The 19,092-nt window shown below is 35.2% G+C and overlaps 2 protein-coding genes across 2 annotated transcripts in view; one reads left to right on the forward strand and one right to left on the reverse strand.

Moving 5' to 3' along the window:
* LOC150097357 (putative chitinase 10) overlaps positions 1–4,462 on the forward strand; it is a 36,282-nt gene extending 31,820 nt beyond the window's left edge. The window contains exons 14-17 of the mRNA XM_090407148.1: positions 1,560–1,745; positions 1,862–1,981; positions 2,440–2,632; positions 3,912–4,462. Coding sequence (XP_090263274.1) covers positions 1,560–1,745; positions 1,862–1,981; positions 2,440–2,632; positions 3,912–4,120 — 708 coding nt within the window. The 3' untranslated portion in view covers positions 4,121–4,462. The remainder of the gene's footprint in view (positions 1–1,559; positions 1,746–1,861; positions 1,982–2,439; positions 2,633–3,911) is intronic.
* A 436-nt stretch (positions 4,463–4,898) lies between these two features.
* The window catches only part of mwh (multiple wing hairs), a 69,217-nt gene continuing 55,023 nt past the window's right edge, over positions 4,899–19,092 (reverse strand). The window contains exons 8-13 of the mRNA XM_090407375.1: positions 16,969–17,085; positions 16,669–16,809; positions 14,520–14,546; positions 13,113–13,157; positions 12,748–12,816; positions 4,899–6,009 (exon numbers count right to left, since the gene is read on the reverse strand). Coding sequence (XP_090263501.1) covers positions 5,224–6,009; positions 12,748–12,816; positions 13,113–13,157; positions 14,520–14,546; positions 16,669–16,809; positions 16,969–17,085 — 1,185 coding nt within the window. The 3' untranslated portion in view covers positions 4,899–5,223. The remainder of the gene's footprint in view (positions 6,010–12,747; positions 12,817–13,112; positions 13,158–14,519; positions 14,547–16,668; positions 16,810–16,968; positions 17,086–19,092) is intronic.

Consider the following 19,092-nt stretch of genomic DNA (forward strand, 5'->3'; position numbering starts at 1 on the left):
TTTGCATAATAGGCCTGAGGGCCGTCCTTCGTTCTTTTTCCCGTAGAACAATTGGGGGAACTTTTTCGTTGTTGGGCGTGGGGAGGTCAGTGTTGGGGCATCTTCTTCCATCCCCTTTTATCTGAGTCTCCGCTGTTTTACGTTTTTTCCGTGCATGGGTTTCTCTATCATGTTTTGGAGTGGAAGCAGAGATTATCAGGTTCATCTTCCCTTCTTCCCCTGATGTTGAGTTGTCCCCTTCTGTGGAGTCGTCTGTCGCTGAATATAGGTTTAGAAACCCTGGCCACTCTACCTCAAATTTCTTCAACAGTTTTTTGAGGAGGTCGAGCGCTATCTTCTTATCCAACGATTGGATAAAGTCATCGGGACTTAAACTGGTCATGTTTGAAATATTCAAATATATGCTTATATGCTTCCCTGAGCTGGATCTCAAGGATTTCCGTATAGCGTATAAACACAAAATATAACACACTAAAGGACTATCGCGAGACCGCAATCACTAATTAACAACACAATCATCAGCTGCTTGATTACCTTCGCTTTCCGCTTATATCAAAAATCTGAATCAACACTCCGAATTATTCATAACAACTATTTAAATCACTGATCACATATATATATATATATATAAACACTTGGCAACCGCCATTACCCTCAACACCTAGAATCGCTATCACAATTTTTTATCCTTATAAGGACTGGCTTAAAGGGGCGAAGCAAGAATGCTTTTCATCTTCCCCGTTATCTGTAGAGGACAGTGTAGGGATAAGGTGTTATTGAGCAATTAAAGCTCTGATCATGGCAGGAGGGTAACAGCAATAGCCGAGCCTCAGTTAAAACTTCATTGGCTACAGCATTGCCATCCATTACCCTCCAAGGGTATTATTGGATTGAATGAATCAATCATCACCGCATCTGACGGTCGATTGACCACACTTCGCTATCACAATTGCTTCTTTGAAATGCATATTATTTAATTTTTATTGAATATTATCATTGGTGTTTCTACAAAATTTTCATGATTTATAAAAGAAACAATAAAAATGCATTAAAATATAATACATTTAATAGATAGTAATGAACAAACTAAGATTATAAAACGCTTTTATTGTTTTTTCGATTTATTTAATACCACTTTTAGGAATTACATTGACAGACGACTGCCAGTTAATCGCCAATTTGAAGACTACAAGTGAGCATGCGCATATTGTAATAAATCACTTATTAATAGATCGCTTTATTATTATTATTATTATTATTATTATTATTATTATTATTATTATTATTATTATTATTATTATTATTACGTGACACCTCACTTAGTCCATGAAGTTCTTGGACTAATCGCGGGAGAGCGCACTACTCCACTACACACAACTGACTGTCTCCTCTACGCTCAATGACACTCTGCCATCAACATACAACGCCATCTATCGACCACCATCAGTAGTATTATGCCAAGCACATACTCAGTTGTGGCTTTCAAACTAGTTTTATAGTATTATTACACGAAGAACTACAGAGCAATCAGAAAAAAATAATTAATATTTTCTTTGCAGGATTACAGTGCTGGTGAGTGGGTGAAGAGAGGGGCTTCTGCAGAAAAACTATTAATTGGGATGCCCACTTATGGACGCACATTTACCTTAAGCAATACTTCGCTTACTGACATCGGAGCTCCAGCCAAAGATGGTGGAAAACCAGGAAAATATACGAGGGAATCCGGGTTTTTGGCCTTTTTCGAAGTAAGACGTTTAACTATATGAAACTATTGTGTTATTCGCGGAGAAATGAGGCTATTATATGTGAAAGAGAAGTGTGATTTTTACTGAACACTTCCTCGTTTTTTTTATTTTTTCAGATTTGTGACATGTTAAAATCTGGAGCTACGCTGGTGTGGGACAACGAACAGATGGTGCCATATGCGTACAAAGACGATCAATGGGTTGGCTTTGATGATCAACGCAGTCTGAAGCTAAAAGTAAGTCAATATTGCAAACTTTCTTTTTCTTTTTTTTTAAATATTCTAGATCATAAGAATAAGATTTTTTGGGTAAAGAACACCTTTTAATCCCCAAAGAGAATAAGCGAGACCATTTAGGACAAACTAACTTTCCTGAATTTGTTTCCGAATTAAAAAAAAAAACAGCTTGGCCGCGTCAGCAATCGACTAACTCGGAAACCAATCAAAAAAAAAAAAAAAAAGTTAGAAAAGGTTCCTCTAGTTGGCGACTAGAATCGAACTTAGAACGATCCTTCTTTGGCAAACCTAGCGCTATGGATGGAAACGTAATTTCCATGGATCTTAGATCTATATGAGCCTTTATCCTCATTATGATCAGTGGTAGTAGTATTAGTACTTGCAATTTGTTTATTTATCATCTATTTATTACTACTATGTTATATTGCTTATTCATTTTTAATTTTTTTACCCCTCAGACTCAGTGGCTAAAGCAGGCTGGTTACGGAGGAGTGATGATTTGGTCAGTTGATATGGACGATTTCCGAGGGACATGTATGGGACAACCCTACCCTCTCATTAATGCCATCAAAGAAGAGCTTAAAGGTTACACCGTAGCTAACATCGAGGCGGAGAGTAGCAATATAAATAACGCTTACGGACAGCTGATTGGTAGGTGTTTCACTCATCGTGGTCATCAAAGAAGCAAAATCGATAAACGAGTATTTTATTTTATTTTTGCTTTAAATTAATATATTCTTTGGCTTTAAATAATTATATATGAAGGTACATTTTATTTCCAGATGCAGTAATCTGGTAGGTAATTTTCTTAAATCAATTAGTAACAAGATCATGTTACTAACTTACTTTTGGTCCATTGTGGTTTTTTCAATGCAAACAATCTCTCTCTCTCTCTCTCTCTCTCTCAATTAACAATGGAATTACTATTTATGTGAAAGTTTAGATGTGCTTTATGAAAATGCTATTAATTTGAAGAACAAGTATCCGATAATTTAATTATAAATTATTTGCATTGTTTGTCAACTATGTGTGTTCCGTGACTGGTTTGTCTCTTTAACTTGGATAAAATCCTGAATTTTTCACTCGCTTGCATATAAGGAATTTAAACCCGGATGTCTTTAATCGACGGGCATACTGGAACTTTGCCTCCGTAGCTCAGTCAGTATAGACGATTCCTGTCAGTGACGTGAGGAACGAACCTTTATCTGGTCTCTTTCGACTAAAGATGAGTTAGCCGGTCTCATACGGTGGTATGGTTTTTTTTCACCCTGAAACTCGAGTTTTTCGTTCCTCAGAACAGGCAAACAGCAAGGAATGCCGACTCGGTCGCATTAACTAGCTGTAAGCCTTCTCGGTGGGGGGGGGGGGGGGACACAACCCGTCCTAGGATAGGATGGACGAGTAGATATGATGATGATACAGGTACTTAGCACTGCGCTAACTATTGAAGGAAAAGTTGCTATAAGAAGAAATAAATAATATCGGTATTTTGGCCATCCGCAGATTGACATATAAATCAATAATTAGATTTTTCTATTCTAGAGTCTTTCAAGATTTTTTTAGGAATTAATAAAACTCTTTATGAAACCGTGGTTATAATCTAAAAAAATCAATTTATTTCAAAAAATACTTGAACATTTTTGTGATATTCTTGTTGATATAGATTCATCTACAGTGGCATTTTTTGCTGTCCTCTTCCAATTATATTATAATTAAGGATAACTTCTAAAATGTCTTTATAATTTCTCTTTATTCATATTCATGCATATCCAGAAATGACAATTCATTATTAGGACACGTATTATTGTGCATTAATACCCATTCTCCCTTTCTCTCGAAATAACTGAAGCTCCATAACTTGCATTACCTGATTCACTTATTAAACTTCCATTGAAATGAATATTTCAACTTTCTTTCTTTCTACTTTCAGATAAAGATGAAGTGATTTGCGACGAAGCCGATGGACAGATAACTTATCGTACCGATAAAAAAGACTGCACCAAATATTACATGTGTGAGGGAAAGAGACGTCATCACATGCCATGTCCTCAAAATCTCGTATTCAATATCGAAGAGAGTGTTTGTGATTGGCCAGAAAACGTCCCAAGTTGCTACACTTCGACGAGTGGAAACCAATGATATTGATGTCTGCATTCTGCTTCCAATAATGATTTGCCATATCGAGAAGGACATCGAAATGGGACTAAAGTATTCACAGGGAATGAAGTTCCATGACGGGTGTCATTTTTCTGTCGTGAAAGACAGTTTCCAATTTCCCACAGGGTTAACAGGACTGTTATTTATCATTGGTCATCTCGTCAATTATCTTCGGAGAATTATCTTTTCTCGTAACATATTTCATATGGTGTTTAAAGATCATATCTTCAATTTATAATTAATGAAAGAGCAAATGTGTTTGCCTATAGGTCAGTTTTTGTGACTTCTTTAATTCGCAATCTCACAACAAAAAAGGAATCAAAGTTGAAGTGCTATTTAGGATATAGTTTAGTTGTCTCTACTGCTGATAGATGGCGCGCATAAACATTTGCCGTGTTATATTTTTACGTGTTTGTTTTTATAGTGTATTTTTTATGAACAAAGTCTGGGTTGATTTTTAATTTTTTTTAATTGAATGAAAGCACTTGTACATGACAAATGTAATAATTTAAACAAAAAAAAAAAAAAAAGGAAATTTCCAGTAATATCTGACCGCGAAATAATATGATATCATCCAATCATTGAAATCCCTGCTTTCCTAATTTGGGTGTCAATTCTTTTACAGCCAAATATTCTTTGAGTGTAACTTATATCAAAGAATGGATTCTTAATAAATATTATTTTTTTATTTATTTTAATCGTTTACAAATACATTCAATTATACAAAAGTGGCTTTCTGAAAGTATCGTTAAAATCACTCCCCCCCACTTTTGTAATGTTCAGTGAAACCACATATGAATTATATAATAATGAAATTATGATGCATACTCGCAGAGACATGAACCACATGATCAGTGATGACAGAAAAGCCATTTTGTTTTGCAACAGTCAATATGTTACATTTGTATATATTCACATATAATTGTACCAGAAAAAATATATTAAAGCGCGAATAAAAATTTTGATCTTTAAATAATACTTCTAAACATTTCCGAGAGATGGCAGCACAGAACGAACAGATTTTTTTTTTCCTTGCACGCATGGCAGTTGTCTACTTAAAAACCAGTTAACTATAAAAGAATTCCTTATAGCCAGCCGCTTATTTGTTGAACTGCTTTTGTGATTTCTTTGTGGACTAGGGCACTGATGGTTCCTGGATGGGGAGCGTCTTTGTAGTCGGGAGGAGGAATGTGCACTTCTTGGTTTGTGATACCTGAATACAGATCGCACACACTCCGTCCACGAAGAAAAAAATTACTCCTGTAAGCGAGAGGCAGCGGAAAAGATTTTGTGGGAGTGTTTATTTTAAGTCCTCCGGTGGACGATAAGGAGGGACATCGATAAACAGGGTCGGCAGTCAAAGGTTGTTTTCTGGATTGTCGGAAAAAAGTGGAAGAACCGTGAATATTTACATCGATCATCTCCAACGAACTCTTCGTGTTTTTCCTGTCGGCCGAATGGCTTCGTACGATTTTCCTGAAGGAAGCCGACGGAAGTTGAGAATGTTGTCCTTTCGTTCTTTCGGAGCGCCCCCTGGAGGTACTGGGTGTAATATCGGGATAATTCCAGTTGATACCACCGTCTGAGTCGGATTCGCTGAGAGCTGAATCCACGTCTTTGTCGGAGTTGTGTTGTTTTTCGGAACCGTGGTGGGAGGGATTTTTGTCTTCCTGTGGAAGATAATCGTCACTTCCTGTGCGGAATCCGATTGGTGGACGGATGGTTGGGATGTCAATCATGACCTCTTCGCACTCAGCCTGGTCGCTCTCGTCTTGAAGAAAAATGTTGTCCACCAGACGACTGAACTTTTCGGACTCGGATAACAGTAGGTCAATACTTTTCCTCTCTTCAGGAGGGACCTGACGGAAAGCCTGCGAGGAAGGATATTGATATGTGATTATTACAAAGTAATGGAAATTCAGGTTCAAATGAACATACATTTATGAACAATGCATTCAGAAATAATGATTAAATAGCTAGAATGATGCGCAACGAAGAAGTACGTTACAAGAGAAGGAAGTTGATCACAAGAGAAAAAACTCATGTATGAAGTTGGTGATGCTGTGGCTGTTAGAAGTGTTTACCGTTCAGACATCGGTCCTGTTCAATGAGGAATCAAACTGGGCACAAGTTCTAATTTTTTCCACAAATGCTAAATTGGAGTGAACCTAAGTTTGTTCTTTTCTTTTAGAAATATCTGTCTTATTATAAAAACATGGATGTGCGATGAATTCCCCCCCCCCCATGTCATTGCAAATAAGAATGCCCTTCTTTTAAATACGTGTCCATCTGCGTCATTTTATTTCAATGGTGATAGCTTTTGCTCTGTTCTGTTATACTCATTTATTATATTGTAGGCAAATAGTTTTAATATGTGACCCTTTATTTAAAAAAGCTACTTAATTTGACACGGAATTTACAAATTCATTATTTCACTTATTTTCTGTTTTGTGGGATGAAAACTTCGAGTTTCTGTCTTGCCACTATTGTATAAGAATTTACTTTCAGTTGAAAAGACCTTATAAAGGACTTGAACCTAGACCTTTCAAAACGGTATTATTATCGACTCAGTTACGGAGGCTTAGAATATTAGGAGGAAAAGCACCACGTATGATTTACTCTCGTTAAATAAATATTTGGCCTTTTTCATACAAATATTTCGGATAATCGATTATTTATAAATTACTCCTGTAAGCGAGAGGCAGCGGAAAAGATTTTGTGGGAGTGTTAAAGCAAAAAAATTACGTTAAAGCAAAATTTAACGTAATTTTTTTTCATCTTTCTAACAACCATTAACACAAATCGAGTCACTGCTTGGCTTCTAGTCTATCTAATCGTTGGTTCAAAACAGTGTTGTCAATTTGTTTTGCAAATACAGAGGTTAATCAAGACTGAAGCTTATTCTTTTCCCCATTACAAGTTCATTCATATTTTATATTTGATACTTTCCTCTACAATATGAGTGTAGAGGAAAGTATCAAAAGAGACTGACACGCAGACATCTCTACAGATCTACGTGTCAGTCATCTAAGAGGACGCTAGTGCATATTTTACCTTCTAGCACGTAATACCCCTATTCGTGTCATATTGACTTCAACTAAATGCAGATTTTTCATTTTGTTGTGTTTCCACTCAGTTTCAAAAAAAAAGCGACTCACCTCATGCTTAAGACGCTTTTTGAAATAAAGGTAAATCGGGTTATTTATACACGAAAAGTGATTACACTCGAGAAGCAGGCAAAAGACACGTGCTATTTAACAAACACAAAAATTTCTTCCTGTCATTTTGTGATCGGTCATAGGATAATACGCTAATAATATACAATACTTATGCACCTTTATACTCTTAATGTCCAACAGGTATTTGAGTTTGAATTCATTCTACGACGCAAAGTACTTTTATAAGAGTTCTGAACTGAAGAGGAGTTATCCGGTCTCAGATGGAGCTGGCTGGTTTTTTTTTTCTCCTAAATCCGAATTTTTCCAGAAGGCAAACCAGCCGAAGAATACACTGGCCTCATAGTCCTAGATGCTTCATCTGTAATTCAAAACAATCCAACAAGAGTACTGCCATCTATGTATTGATATATGCTCAAATGCGTGTGTGTGTTTTCCCTTCAACCGAATGGTCGGTGGGGGTAGATGCTACTTTACTAGGGCATTATTAAAGAACAAGATGGTTTCCCGTTGCCTTCCTTGCCTAATAATATGCTATGTCAGTAGATATAGGTATTCATGGGTCGATTTGCCTGTAGAGACAAAAAAAAAACCTGCGTTTCCGGAAGGGGAAAAAACCATCACTTGCGCACGAGACCTGCTAACTAACGCTCAATTTCAAATAAGCTTCATTATTTCAAATAAATTGAAGTTTTTTTAATAAACAGTATAAGAAAAACATATGCTATATGAGAATAAAGAGAATAATTTATAAGTACGGAACTCAGATTCAAATTTTGTCTCATTTTAGACAGAAATCCAATCCAATTCTTTTAACCAAAGAGCACAGTGGTTATCCACTGAGATATATATGAAGGTTCCCATAAATTTACAACTAATTTTAAAAGCAATGTTCGTTTTAATGTACAGTTTAACGAAAAATTCGAAGAATGAAAATAATCAAATAATTGCGGAAGCAAATGCGTTTACAACCTTCATATTTCATACAAAAAAAAAAAAGAAAAAACCTGGGAGTCATTTGAGACAAAAAATGTTAACACGAACACCATTCTCATCCACCTCGAGCGCATGTGCAGAATTTTTTTTTGTTGTTGTTGTTCAAGAGGAATTTAATAATCGTTTACTGAGAGAAATTACTTTGGGAATTGTGACGAGTCTATCAAGTTTGTGATTTTTTGTTTTGCTGAACTAATCTCGCCAAGACTGCAGAAAAAAAAAGAGGGAAAGATCAGGTATTCATCTATTATCGATTGATGTTTATTAATGGGTTTCTCTACAAACTACATTCAATCCATCATCTCATGTTAAAAGAAGATTAGCTGTAGGGGGGAAACGTGTAACTGATGAAGCTGTAAAACACAAAAGAAGAAAGATGATCGCCAAATGTTTCAGCAAGCCTGGAAAATCGTTATCATCCCCATCATCATTTCCTGGAATGTGCCCTCAAGAGATGTGCAGAAAACTATGCTGGTCCAATACGATTAAGAATTCATTACTGCGTTTTTTTAATCCGCAATCTCCTTCCAAATAGTTCCATTATTTGTTCGATCTCTAATTTGATGAATCCGCACTTTTTTCTACCTTCCAAGGAACATCAATCGATCCCTAACTTAGTCTTCATCTCGCTCCTTTCCCTCCCATTTTTCCTTCAAAGACCAGTTTTGCTAATCTTTCGTCTCCTACTCTGTTTAAATGATCACGTTTGCTGACATATTCTTGATCAGATTAGGTGTGCTGACACATCCCTGAATATTAATGATTCCGAGTTCGTTTCTAATCTTTATTCTTAATATGATTTCCCCCCCCCTACTGATCCCATCGGCTAAGTCCCCTAATTAGCCTTAAAACTCTGGCATCAATTAACTGCCTGCTTTGATCGATTTTTTTTTGCTTCTAATCCAGATCTAAGAAAGTTAAAATTGGTTTCAATAGCATTTTGTGTGCTGATAGTTGTATAGTGTTTAAGTAATTTTTATTTAATCATTTAAAACCTAATTTTTAAGTACACTTGATTCAGACTTCAGCAATTGTTCATTACTGAGAATACAAATCGATATTTTTCCCTTTTCTATTTATTTTCACAAGTCAATTATATTTATTCATAAACATAACTTGCTAAATTAGGACGATTCCAAACATTGCTTCCTGTTAATGAGTTCTTTGTCTTTCTTTAACCCACTACTTGCTTTATACACCGCGTAGTCATTTTATTAGAGCTACCCATCTATATGTTGTACCACTGCCATCCTTCACCACGAATTCCTCATGTCGTCATGGGAAACATTCCATAAGAATCTTACCCACGAGGACATGATGAATTCCTGCAGTTCCATCAGATTTGCTTGGTAACGGATCCTGTCACCGACATATTCTCATCACATTTTAAAGATGCACATCATTAAGTAAAAGAAGGCACTCAGTGTAGTTAAAGACATGTTTCTGTAACCATTCACAGATGACACGTCCTCTGATATCAAGCAGAGTAAATGGTTACCATGAGTGATTGTATTGGTGTCGACAGCAATGTTCAAGTAGATCTCACTATTCGATCCTAGATTCACTGGTACCAAAGGATCCAAGGGGTGCAAGAAAAACGTTATCATTTCCACGGAATCATTTTGCATTGTTATGGCTAAGCACGAAATAACTGGAACCGGGAGTCAACACTCCATATGACCTTTCGATCTTCCGTATTCAGTGCTAATAATGTGCCTTCTCTCCCTTTAGTTGTAGCTGTTTGTTTAAGTTATAAGCTACTGTATATGCCATTAATAGTATTTTCTATTATACACTCCAAACCTCAAAGTTTCTCTTCTGGAGTGTGATGGAATGTAAGATGGGAAAGGACTTCAGTGATAGGTAGTCATGCTGGCCATTTGGCTTCCGCTGTTGCCCCCAGTTTAGAAGGATCACCTTTTTTACATTCTCTCTTTCTCTCTCTCTCTCTCTCACACACATTGAAGACTGAGAATGAAAAATTACTTCATATCAGTAATGAAGATGACTGAGGTTTAATTTCTTAATTTCTAACTTCATGCATTATCATCCAACCTAAAGGGCTCAGGTGTAAGAAAAACATTTCCTTTTGCGACGCAGATACTGAAGAACAAGCAACAAAACTATTCACTGATCGTTGCGCCTTTGAATAAGACGTGGAGGAACTGGCCTGGGGTATTTAAAAAAAAATGCCGAGAATGCTAAAGTCATGAGGCGAGTGTGTTATTGACCGTCTACAAAGTGCGATCACTGGTCGATTTAGTCAGTAGAGGCGATATTCGAAGCCTGGTCTGTGCAACCGAAAGGCACGTACCGTTCTTCCGATTTCGTTAAGGAGGTGCCCGATATCCGTGGGAAAACTGCTTGCGTAGCAAACGTATTTGCACTGCATCTTTTAAGAGCAATGTGCATGCCCGACCGATAATAAAACGCTTTTATTATGATATATTTCCCGAGCTACTGCTACTTCCATCATTATTGGACAAAAGTATACTTTTTTCTCTCCCAAAAATCTGATGTATTTTGTGTAATATAGTGTTTTCCAAACTTTAGTTTTCAAAATGTTTTTTTGCGCTGAATCACGTATAACTGGATAGCGTGGTTTTCTGTACCAATAAATACCGGTATCTGATATCTATTAGGGCAACGAGCCTGCATAAGCATTTTCTACGTGTGTATGCGTATGTTGTTAAACTTAAATCATATAATATTCAGGTAATTCCTCCACCTCTCCCCCAAGAACTGGCACTGGACCGGTGATTATTTGATATCTAACAAACAGAAATATTGAAGTAACTGATTTATTTATTTTTACTCTGCAGAGGCATTTGAATATTACGATGTCGCAGTTAGAGACTTAAATATTACGTTATTCGATTCATTTAAGAATTTCGTAAGTTCTGATTAAAAGTCCCCCCCCCCTCCGATTCCAAAGAGTTGTATCCAGAAAGGTAGTTGCACTCCTAGGTCTTATCTAAACATTACTATCGGGTTTCATGACTAAGTTCCCTAATTAGTTCTCACTAGAATAAATGCTCGGGTTTTATTCGAATTATCTAAAAGTAGTCAAGCAAGCGAAACAGAATATGATAATTAAAAGTGATTATCTAGTTGGAGGTTCCCCGGATCGAAAATCAAAAGCTTATTCTTGGCTTTAAATCCACTTGAAAAGATCTGATTTTTTTTTTTTTTTTTTTTTTTTTTTTTTTTTTTTTTACAGTAGTAACTATTTATATAGTATAAATTTAACGCGATAAATTTATACCCGATATCTAAATAACGGATCGAATATCATTAATATTTCATCACGGCACATAAATAAGTACATCATAAATAAGGCTCTTAATATATATAAAGTAAAAAATCGATCGATAAAAAATACATTAGTATCAAGTTTTCGTTTCCTAACTGAATTATAGAAGATAATAATACCATGAACGAGCCGATGATTCTATAAGTTGGGGACCTTGTTCTGCAGTCTAAACATTTTATTTACTGAAGTATTTGCACTAAAACTAATCGCCAGAAAAAAAGATGAGAATTTAATTTACGGCTCACCTGGCTTTCATAGATTATGATAAAACCTTGGACCGAGTTAAGTAACAAAAATGATGAATATAATAGAAGACCGAGGTTATCCAAAACAGTTCGGAAATACAATCATGAGCTTATATAACAATACAATTACAATAAAAATATTAATGAATACATAGCAGAAGAAATAGAAACGAATCAGGGAGTCGCCAAGATTGTAGCCTTTCTCCCACCTTAATAAACATCAATCAATATCCAACACAATGCTTTTTGCAGATGATTAAGTAATCGTATCAAAATGAGAAAAGGACCTTCAGAGATCCGCTTACCATTTACACCATTTACGACAAACTAACTAGTGAATACAATTTACGAATTTTATTAGAGAAAAGTAAAACTATGGCTTCCTGGGATGAGTATCCCATACGAACTAAAATAGTAATTGAAAGCCAAACTCGAGAACAAATAATACATTTTCAATATTCAGGATGGGATATAACATTTGATATTAATAATGATGTAGATCGTAAGTCGCATTGTTTTCAAGCAATGAAAACAATGAGACGAACAACAAAAAGCAAAACAAGATTAAAATTTTATAAAGTCATAGCCAATACCAACAATACTGTATGGTTCAGAAAGTTGGATAGTTGCATTTTTCGCTCCTTTCAAGCTTTAAGTTTGGTACTCTTATATGCACGGTTTTCTCTCTCTCTCTCATGCACATACTCGTGTTCAAAAGTTGTGAAAGTGAAGCACTAAAAAAAAAATTAAAACTGTGAACTACATATCCGGAATCCTTATTATTTTTTTAAAGCTAATAATAGCTACTTTCCCAACACAAAGAAAAAGAACAAATAAATAATAATAATAATAAAAAAACGCTGGTATTTTCAGTCTTACCTTTGACACTTCGAGTTCCCCCTTCAACGAAGTTACTTCTTCGTTCAGATTTTCACATTTTTCTTTCAGCTGAAAGAAAACAGGAAAAAAAAATGTAATTTCGATGCTGGGGATTGTATTGAGTAAGGAAAACAGCAGAAGTGGTAGAGCGAACCATGATCTATATAATCATTCTGGACACACACTGACATAACACTAAATTATGACCACTCTTCTAATAACGTGCTGCGCTGTCTTTCGCGTGACTCGAGGAACCTTTATAAAGAATTTTTAACTGAATGAGAAAGCCAGTCTCAAGAAACTCGATTTCTGGAGACTGGCAACAGTTAAATTTTAAACAAATGATGTACTACTGTAATAATTACCTCCATTTCGATGTGCATCAGGTTGATTTTATCCTCTTCGAGTTTCTGAAAATGGAAACATAATATAAAATATGTAACCTTTAAAAGTATAACCAATGATCAGTCTGTTTAATTTATATGCATATTTAATCAATTGATTTATAGAGGCTAAGTTCTTCCCCAATAGATGGGCTCAAATAGTAAGCGATTATTGTTATTTGTTATTTTGAAAAAAAAATTGTTCAATAAAATTTCCTTCGGTTGTTCTTGTTTATATATATTTTCTTTGCAAAAAACAAAGAAAATGTAAGCAAGTTAGAGCAACTCCACATTGAACACTAAATAATCTGCTGAGACACCAAATAAATTGAGACATTCAGATATCTAGTTGACCACTGAAAGAAGTCTAAAAACAAACCAGTTCTCGTCCAATTTATATCTTCTATAATTATATTGTATCTTTGTGTCCTCCGGCCTCGAGGATGTTTTCTATATATCGAAATTAGCACAAGGAATCTAAGGTCATCAGACATCAGCGTATTATGTCAGTCTGTCATTTGCATGTTCTCGTGCTGGACGGGCTGTTTCGCGGGTGGAAAAACAAGTTTCAAGGGGAAGAGTGTTTCTCCTGTTCTTCAATTTTAATCCGTGTTTTTCGACCCAAGAGTTTCTGTCGGTCTTCTTGCGCCAAGGAGGTACTAGTAAGAATTTATAGGAGAAAAAATTATCACCATAAATGTGATAATGAAAACAAAGGAAGGGGGATTATTATAATTTTTATTTAAATCTTAGCCTCGTCCACAAACGATTGAATATCAGCATATCGGCTCACTTAACATAGATCACAATCGCTGGCTTGACTGATCAAGTGAATGTGGTTTATCCGCTTTGCTATCAACAGAATATTTATTTTAAAGATTTTTTTCATATTAAAATTATTAAACGTTTATTGGATTTATACAGTAAAATAATTCTCACTCAGATACACGTCTTGCATACACCACATCAAACAATAAAAGAGTGAGTTGTGAAACTTATACGTGCACATACTTATGTAATGCACGAGAATATATCATTTGCTAACACTGGACGAAACGCCGTAATTATGTTTCGTGTATGATTTAGAAGGAAAAAAAGCGTACTCTACACATGTAATACAACGAAGTTTTACACATAAAAGCAAAGAATATTGAGTTCTTTGCTTTGTAGTGAAGGATATATTCAGAAGAACTTATTACATTTTTTTTTTGTACAACTTGTTTTAAAATTCTATTCGTTTCACTTTAGGAAAATTTGTTAACGTTAAAATGCGAGAATTACATAGAATGTGGCTGAATGATTGCATTATCCAATATAAGCCACGCATATAAAAGGGGAAGGGGTATGGAAGTAGCCGATATTTTATAAAATTATTCGACAAGAACTTACTTTCAAGGCCCGACGAAGGAGTTCCACCTGCAAGAACAAAACAATAGTTTTGAGAAAGCATTGCACACACACACACACACACACACACACACACACACACACACACACACACACACACACACACACACACACACACACACACACTCATCATAATCAATTGTGATCATTATACTGGACATTATTATGCTTTAAATTACGCTGGGCCCTTATAGTAATAGCACTAACAATAATAACTATAATAATACTACAGTATTAACTATAGCAATAGTAGTGATTTATTTATTTTTTCGTATGGGGTTTCCCCTTTCACCCCCGTCCCTTTGGAGGGGGCGGGTTGTGTTCTTCTAATGAGGATAAGATATATATTTTATGACTAAATACATGTGTGTAGACGTGGCCGGTTTGCCTGTTCTGAGGGACGAAAAACTCTCTACCCCCGTATGAGACCGGCTGAATCACCTTTAGTCGAAAGGAGACTATAAAGTCTCCTCATGTCATAGACGGGAATAGAACCCAGGTCTCTCCGACCAAAGGGCTTCGTCTATACCGACTGAGCTACGGATGCTCTAAACAGCAGTGATAGTAACAGAACATAGTGGTGGATTCTTCTGGCCACTATACAGTAGTCCGAATGACATGCGTCCTTCACTTGAAAAGACCTGGGTTCGACTTCCATTTAGGATATGAGAAATATTTAAAATGGCTTTTGACTAAAGATTAGGTAGCTGATCTCATAGGTTTCCTCATGACATTGTCTGCGAGCAACTGGTCGCTCACTACGAGAATTGGTTTCGCTGGCCCTTGGAGAAGGCGAAGCACCCAAATTTATTTCATTTATTCATTTTTAAAAATGTGAATGCCTGAAACACTCTCTAGAGACCGAACCTGGAACTATTTTTCAAGCCACTTCGGGTCTCCAATAAGCAGGGAGATGTACTAGTCACTCACTGAATCATTTTAAATTGGCATTATTGATATCATAAACTAGTTCTAAAATAGATCATAATAATGAATATCTAACAGTACTTTACTGTTGTACTTACATAGCTGCTTCTTGAAATACCCTCTATTTAAGTTTTTTTTGAAAAAATAGTAGCCCGCAAGAAGCAGTCCTTAAAACTTCAAGTAATATCTACAAGAATATCTGAATGCGTACACTCTTGTCATTAGGATAATCAATTTTTCCTTTAATGCTTACGTGGGGAAAAGCTGCAATATACATTAAAAACTGTACTCTCAGGGAACTGAAGACGAGTTAGCAAGGAATGATCTACCATCTATCAACGCGTTTCTTTGTGTATTACGATTTCATATCATTTTCTGTCATTTGAGACATAAAACAGATATGACAAGCTTCCTACCGATTTCCAAAAGTTCAGACGCTAAAAAAAGTGTTGCCTACTTCTTGTGGGGCATTAAATGGCATTAGTGACTGATTTATTCTTTTATTTCATTTAAGTAATAAAAATTTCGAATTTAAATGGAAATTGATATGGGGATAAATATTAACCTCATCAAAACCTGCTCCAACAGAACTCTGTTATATGCGAAAGGAAGAATAGATAAAGCTAAGTTAATCGTTACATAACGCGTGCTATTAAAATATACCGGAAATCAAGAGGGCTCACTAACTGACGTTTATAAAATATTTTTGCAATTTGTAAACCGATTTTGATCATACGTGAATGATCCTGTTCTGAAGTATTATATTTGTTTGTGAGCGTACTTTTCTGTAACTGTACTATTTCCCATAGGACAGTGTCTTTCCAATGTAGCTCAATACGGAGAAGAGAATTCGTGGTACGAAGCATTCCTTAGCAAACATTTTATCAAAATTTCTGGCTTTAATGATGAAAGAGAAATAAAAACGAAATCTTACAAAAAAAGCTAAAAAAAAAACAACAACTAGAAAGTATGAAAATTAAAGCAAAAATAAAATTTTAACTATAAAAACGAAATGTATCTATTATATATTTTAAATTATAGTAATAAGTATTAGTAGAAATGTTAGCAGTGTAAAACGGAAGTAAATTATAATAATAACATAAGAAAGGTTGAAAAATAACATTTGGCAGTTTCCCACATAAAATAAGAGTTTGTATTAGTCATTATGAAGAGAGAGAGAGAGAGAGAGAGAGTGTGTACTAACCTCTTGTTGTAGTTTACCGTTTTCTGTTTGCAGCTGTTGTTTCATTCCCGACACCGACTCCATATCAACATAGTTCAGTTTCCACCTCTCGATTTCTTGCCATACTTCGTCATCGCAAGGAACTTTCTTTTCCCTCAGTTGCTAATGAAAAAAAAAAAAAAAATTGCATTTAAAATACGTTCACTTTATCGCATAGGAAGACGCATACAAGAGTTATAAGAAGATCTGCTTCTCATAGCAATATATCATAATTTATAATTATATCAAAAAAGAAGAAGAAGAAGAAAAAAAAAAGAGTACCTTGGCGAGAACAGCGATATCCAATCCTGCTTCCTCCAGTTCACATTGTAACCTAATCCGATCTGCAGGCCTACACGTGCTGTCCATTATTGTATTCAAAAAACCTAGAGTTATTCTCTGAAAAAACAAAGAACTTAAGTACTGTAATTGTTATATTTCAATAAAAGAGAAAGATCTAAGATTGTCGTATATCACACTTGCATGTTATAAAAACAACATGATTGGGCTAGCTGAGGCTTCTTTTGTCGAATTAAGTGGTTTGCTAAATACTTTGCATTTATCCAATAATAAGATCTTAGGTAAATATTATAAGGCGTGTTTTGTAATGAAAAAAAAAAAAAGATTTCAATTCGAAATAAGAGTGAATTTAATAGAAAAACAAAAGAAAACTAGAATGAACAACTAGCGCTATAGATGGCGTTGTTGCTCGGAGTAGTTTATTATTGAAGGTTTTAAATCAGAATATATAAGGAAAATACTAATAAAAAGCCTAAGTCAACTCCATGAGATAGAAAAAGAAATAAGATAAACCCAAAACAAAGTAAGGAGTAATGTGAACCTTGGGGGGGGGGGGCAATAATTTCAATGAGAAACTTGAAGGCCATTGAAAAGAGCGTGGGAAGAGCGTATTGTATGGATCTACAGCACACACACACATGGCCATTTGAATATTAAAACAAAAGGGTAAAATCCGGGTTTCGGAATAGCTGTGATTCAATGAAGCGATTCTTTAAGGATTTATATACACGCCTATATGTCGGAGAATAACAAGAGGAAGTGGTGGTTCTTGAATGAATGACAGTGAAAGGAACCCCATTAGTCATCTTCGGTTTTGATCATCTCGTATAAGCACCCAGCATGATCAATATTATGCATCGAAAATGATTCGGTATTAACAAGTTATTTTCTTATTTCATTGCATTTTTTTTTAGACGAACTGACTGAGGTACTTAAATGGTTACACATTTGTTCAGAACTTTTGGATTCTCTCTCTCTGTTCATAAAATTGAAGAATCACAGGGTCTCAAAATCTCCTACTGTATATGAAGTTAAAAATCGAAGAAATTGGATAAAAAAAACCTTTTTGCATTTAAAATTTCCAGAAAAAAATGGTCATTTGTATTTTTGCAGCTTCATTCGTTCTGTTTGTATTTGGCCATTTTTTGAGGAGCATTTTGAAAACATGGTTAGCTAAAGCTAACGCAATACATTGCAATAATTCTGTTCAATAATAAAATGGTGCGTGTTGAAATAAAATTCTTTGCTTGGATACTGTTTACAATAATCGAAAGTGGAGTTAATTTTCAATGCACTGTGGAAATAATTTTGTCTCGTCTAATTTTGCATTAAAGCAGTCCAACCCAAATGGTTTTATTTAATAGGCGACCCTAAATATCCAGTTTCATTAAATTCTGTCAAACTAATGAGAAATTATTATATTTTCAAATAGCTTTACTAATAAAACAGAATTATAATGAAAAAAAAAAGCCTCTCATAACGATGATAGTCGTGCGTTCTGGTCGTTTGCAAAAGCTGTTGGGCACAATTTCTATTCATTTGCGCTCCCGCTTCACAATCACCAGATGACAGTATTACAACATCACCTAAAGATAAAGATGACCTCCTGGGATCATTCTTGTCAAACCGAAACGAATCAAACTACGAGATGACGTCTCATAAACGCGCTGTAACTTGTTGTAATCGTTCTTTCTTTCTTTATTTAACAAAGTACCGACATTTGATAGCTGAATAACACATTTGTCACGGATATCATGATAGTTCTCACGAAAACAATGGACAATACTGAAAGTCAACAGAACTATTTTAAACTGCAACGTATGTAAATAACCCAACAGTACTATATAGTATGAGGTGCATTTAGTCACGTTGGTGCTCTAAGGCACAGTAAATTGGCCGCAGGTTCATTGTTTGATGAAGGAATATTGGTCAAAAAGATTCGAAACGTTGTGCTATGAAGAATTCATAAATTTCTAAGAGAATGATAAATTGTTTCCAGTTTCGTAACATATCATTCTGGATATAATTTCTTCCAACTCACTGTTAAGCTATCACACTTTCCCAACCTTTCAATCTTAAATTTGAATCGTTTTTCGATACAATTAC

Source organism: Typopeltis vanoorti, chromosome 17, assembly GCF_054136105.1.
Source record: "Typopeltis vanoorti isolate ZY-2024b chromosome 17, IOZ_Tvanoo_1.0, whole genome shotgun sequence".
Taxonomy (NCBI): domain Eukaryota; kingdom Metazoa; phylum Arthropoda; class Arachnida; order Uropygi; family Thelyphonidae; genus Typopeltis; species Typopeltis vanoorti.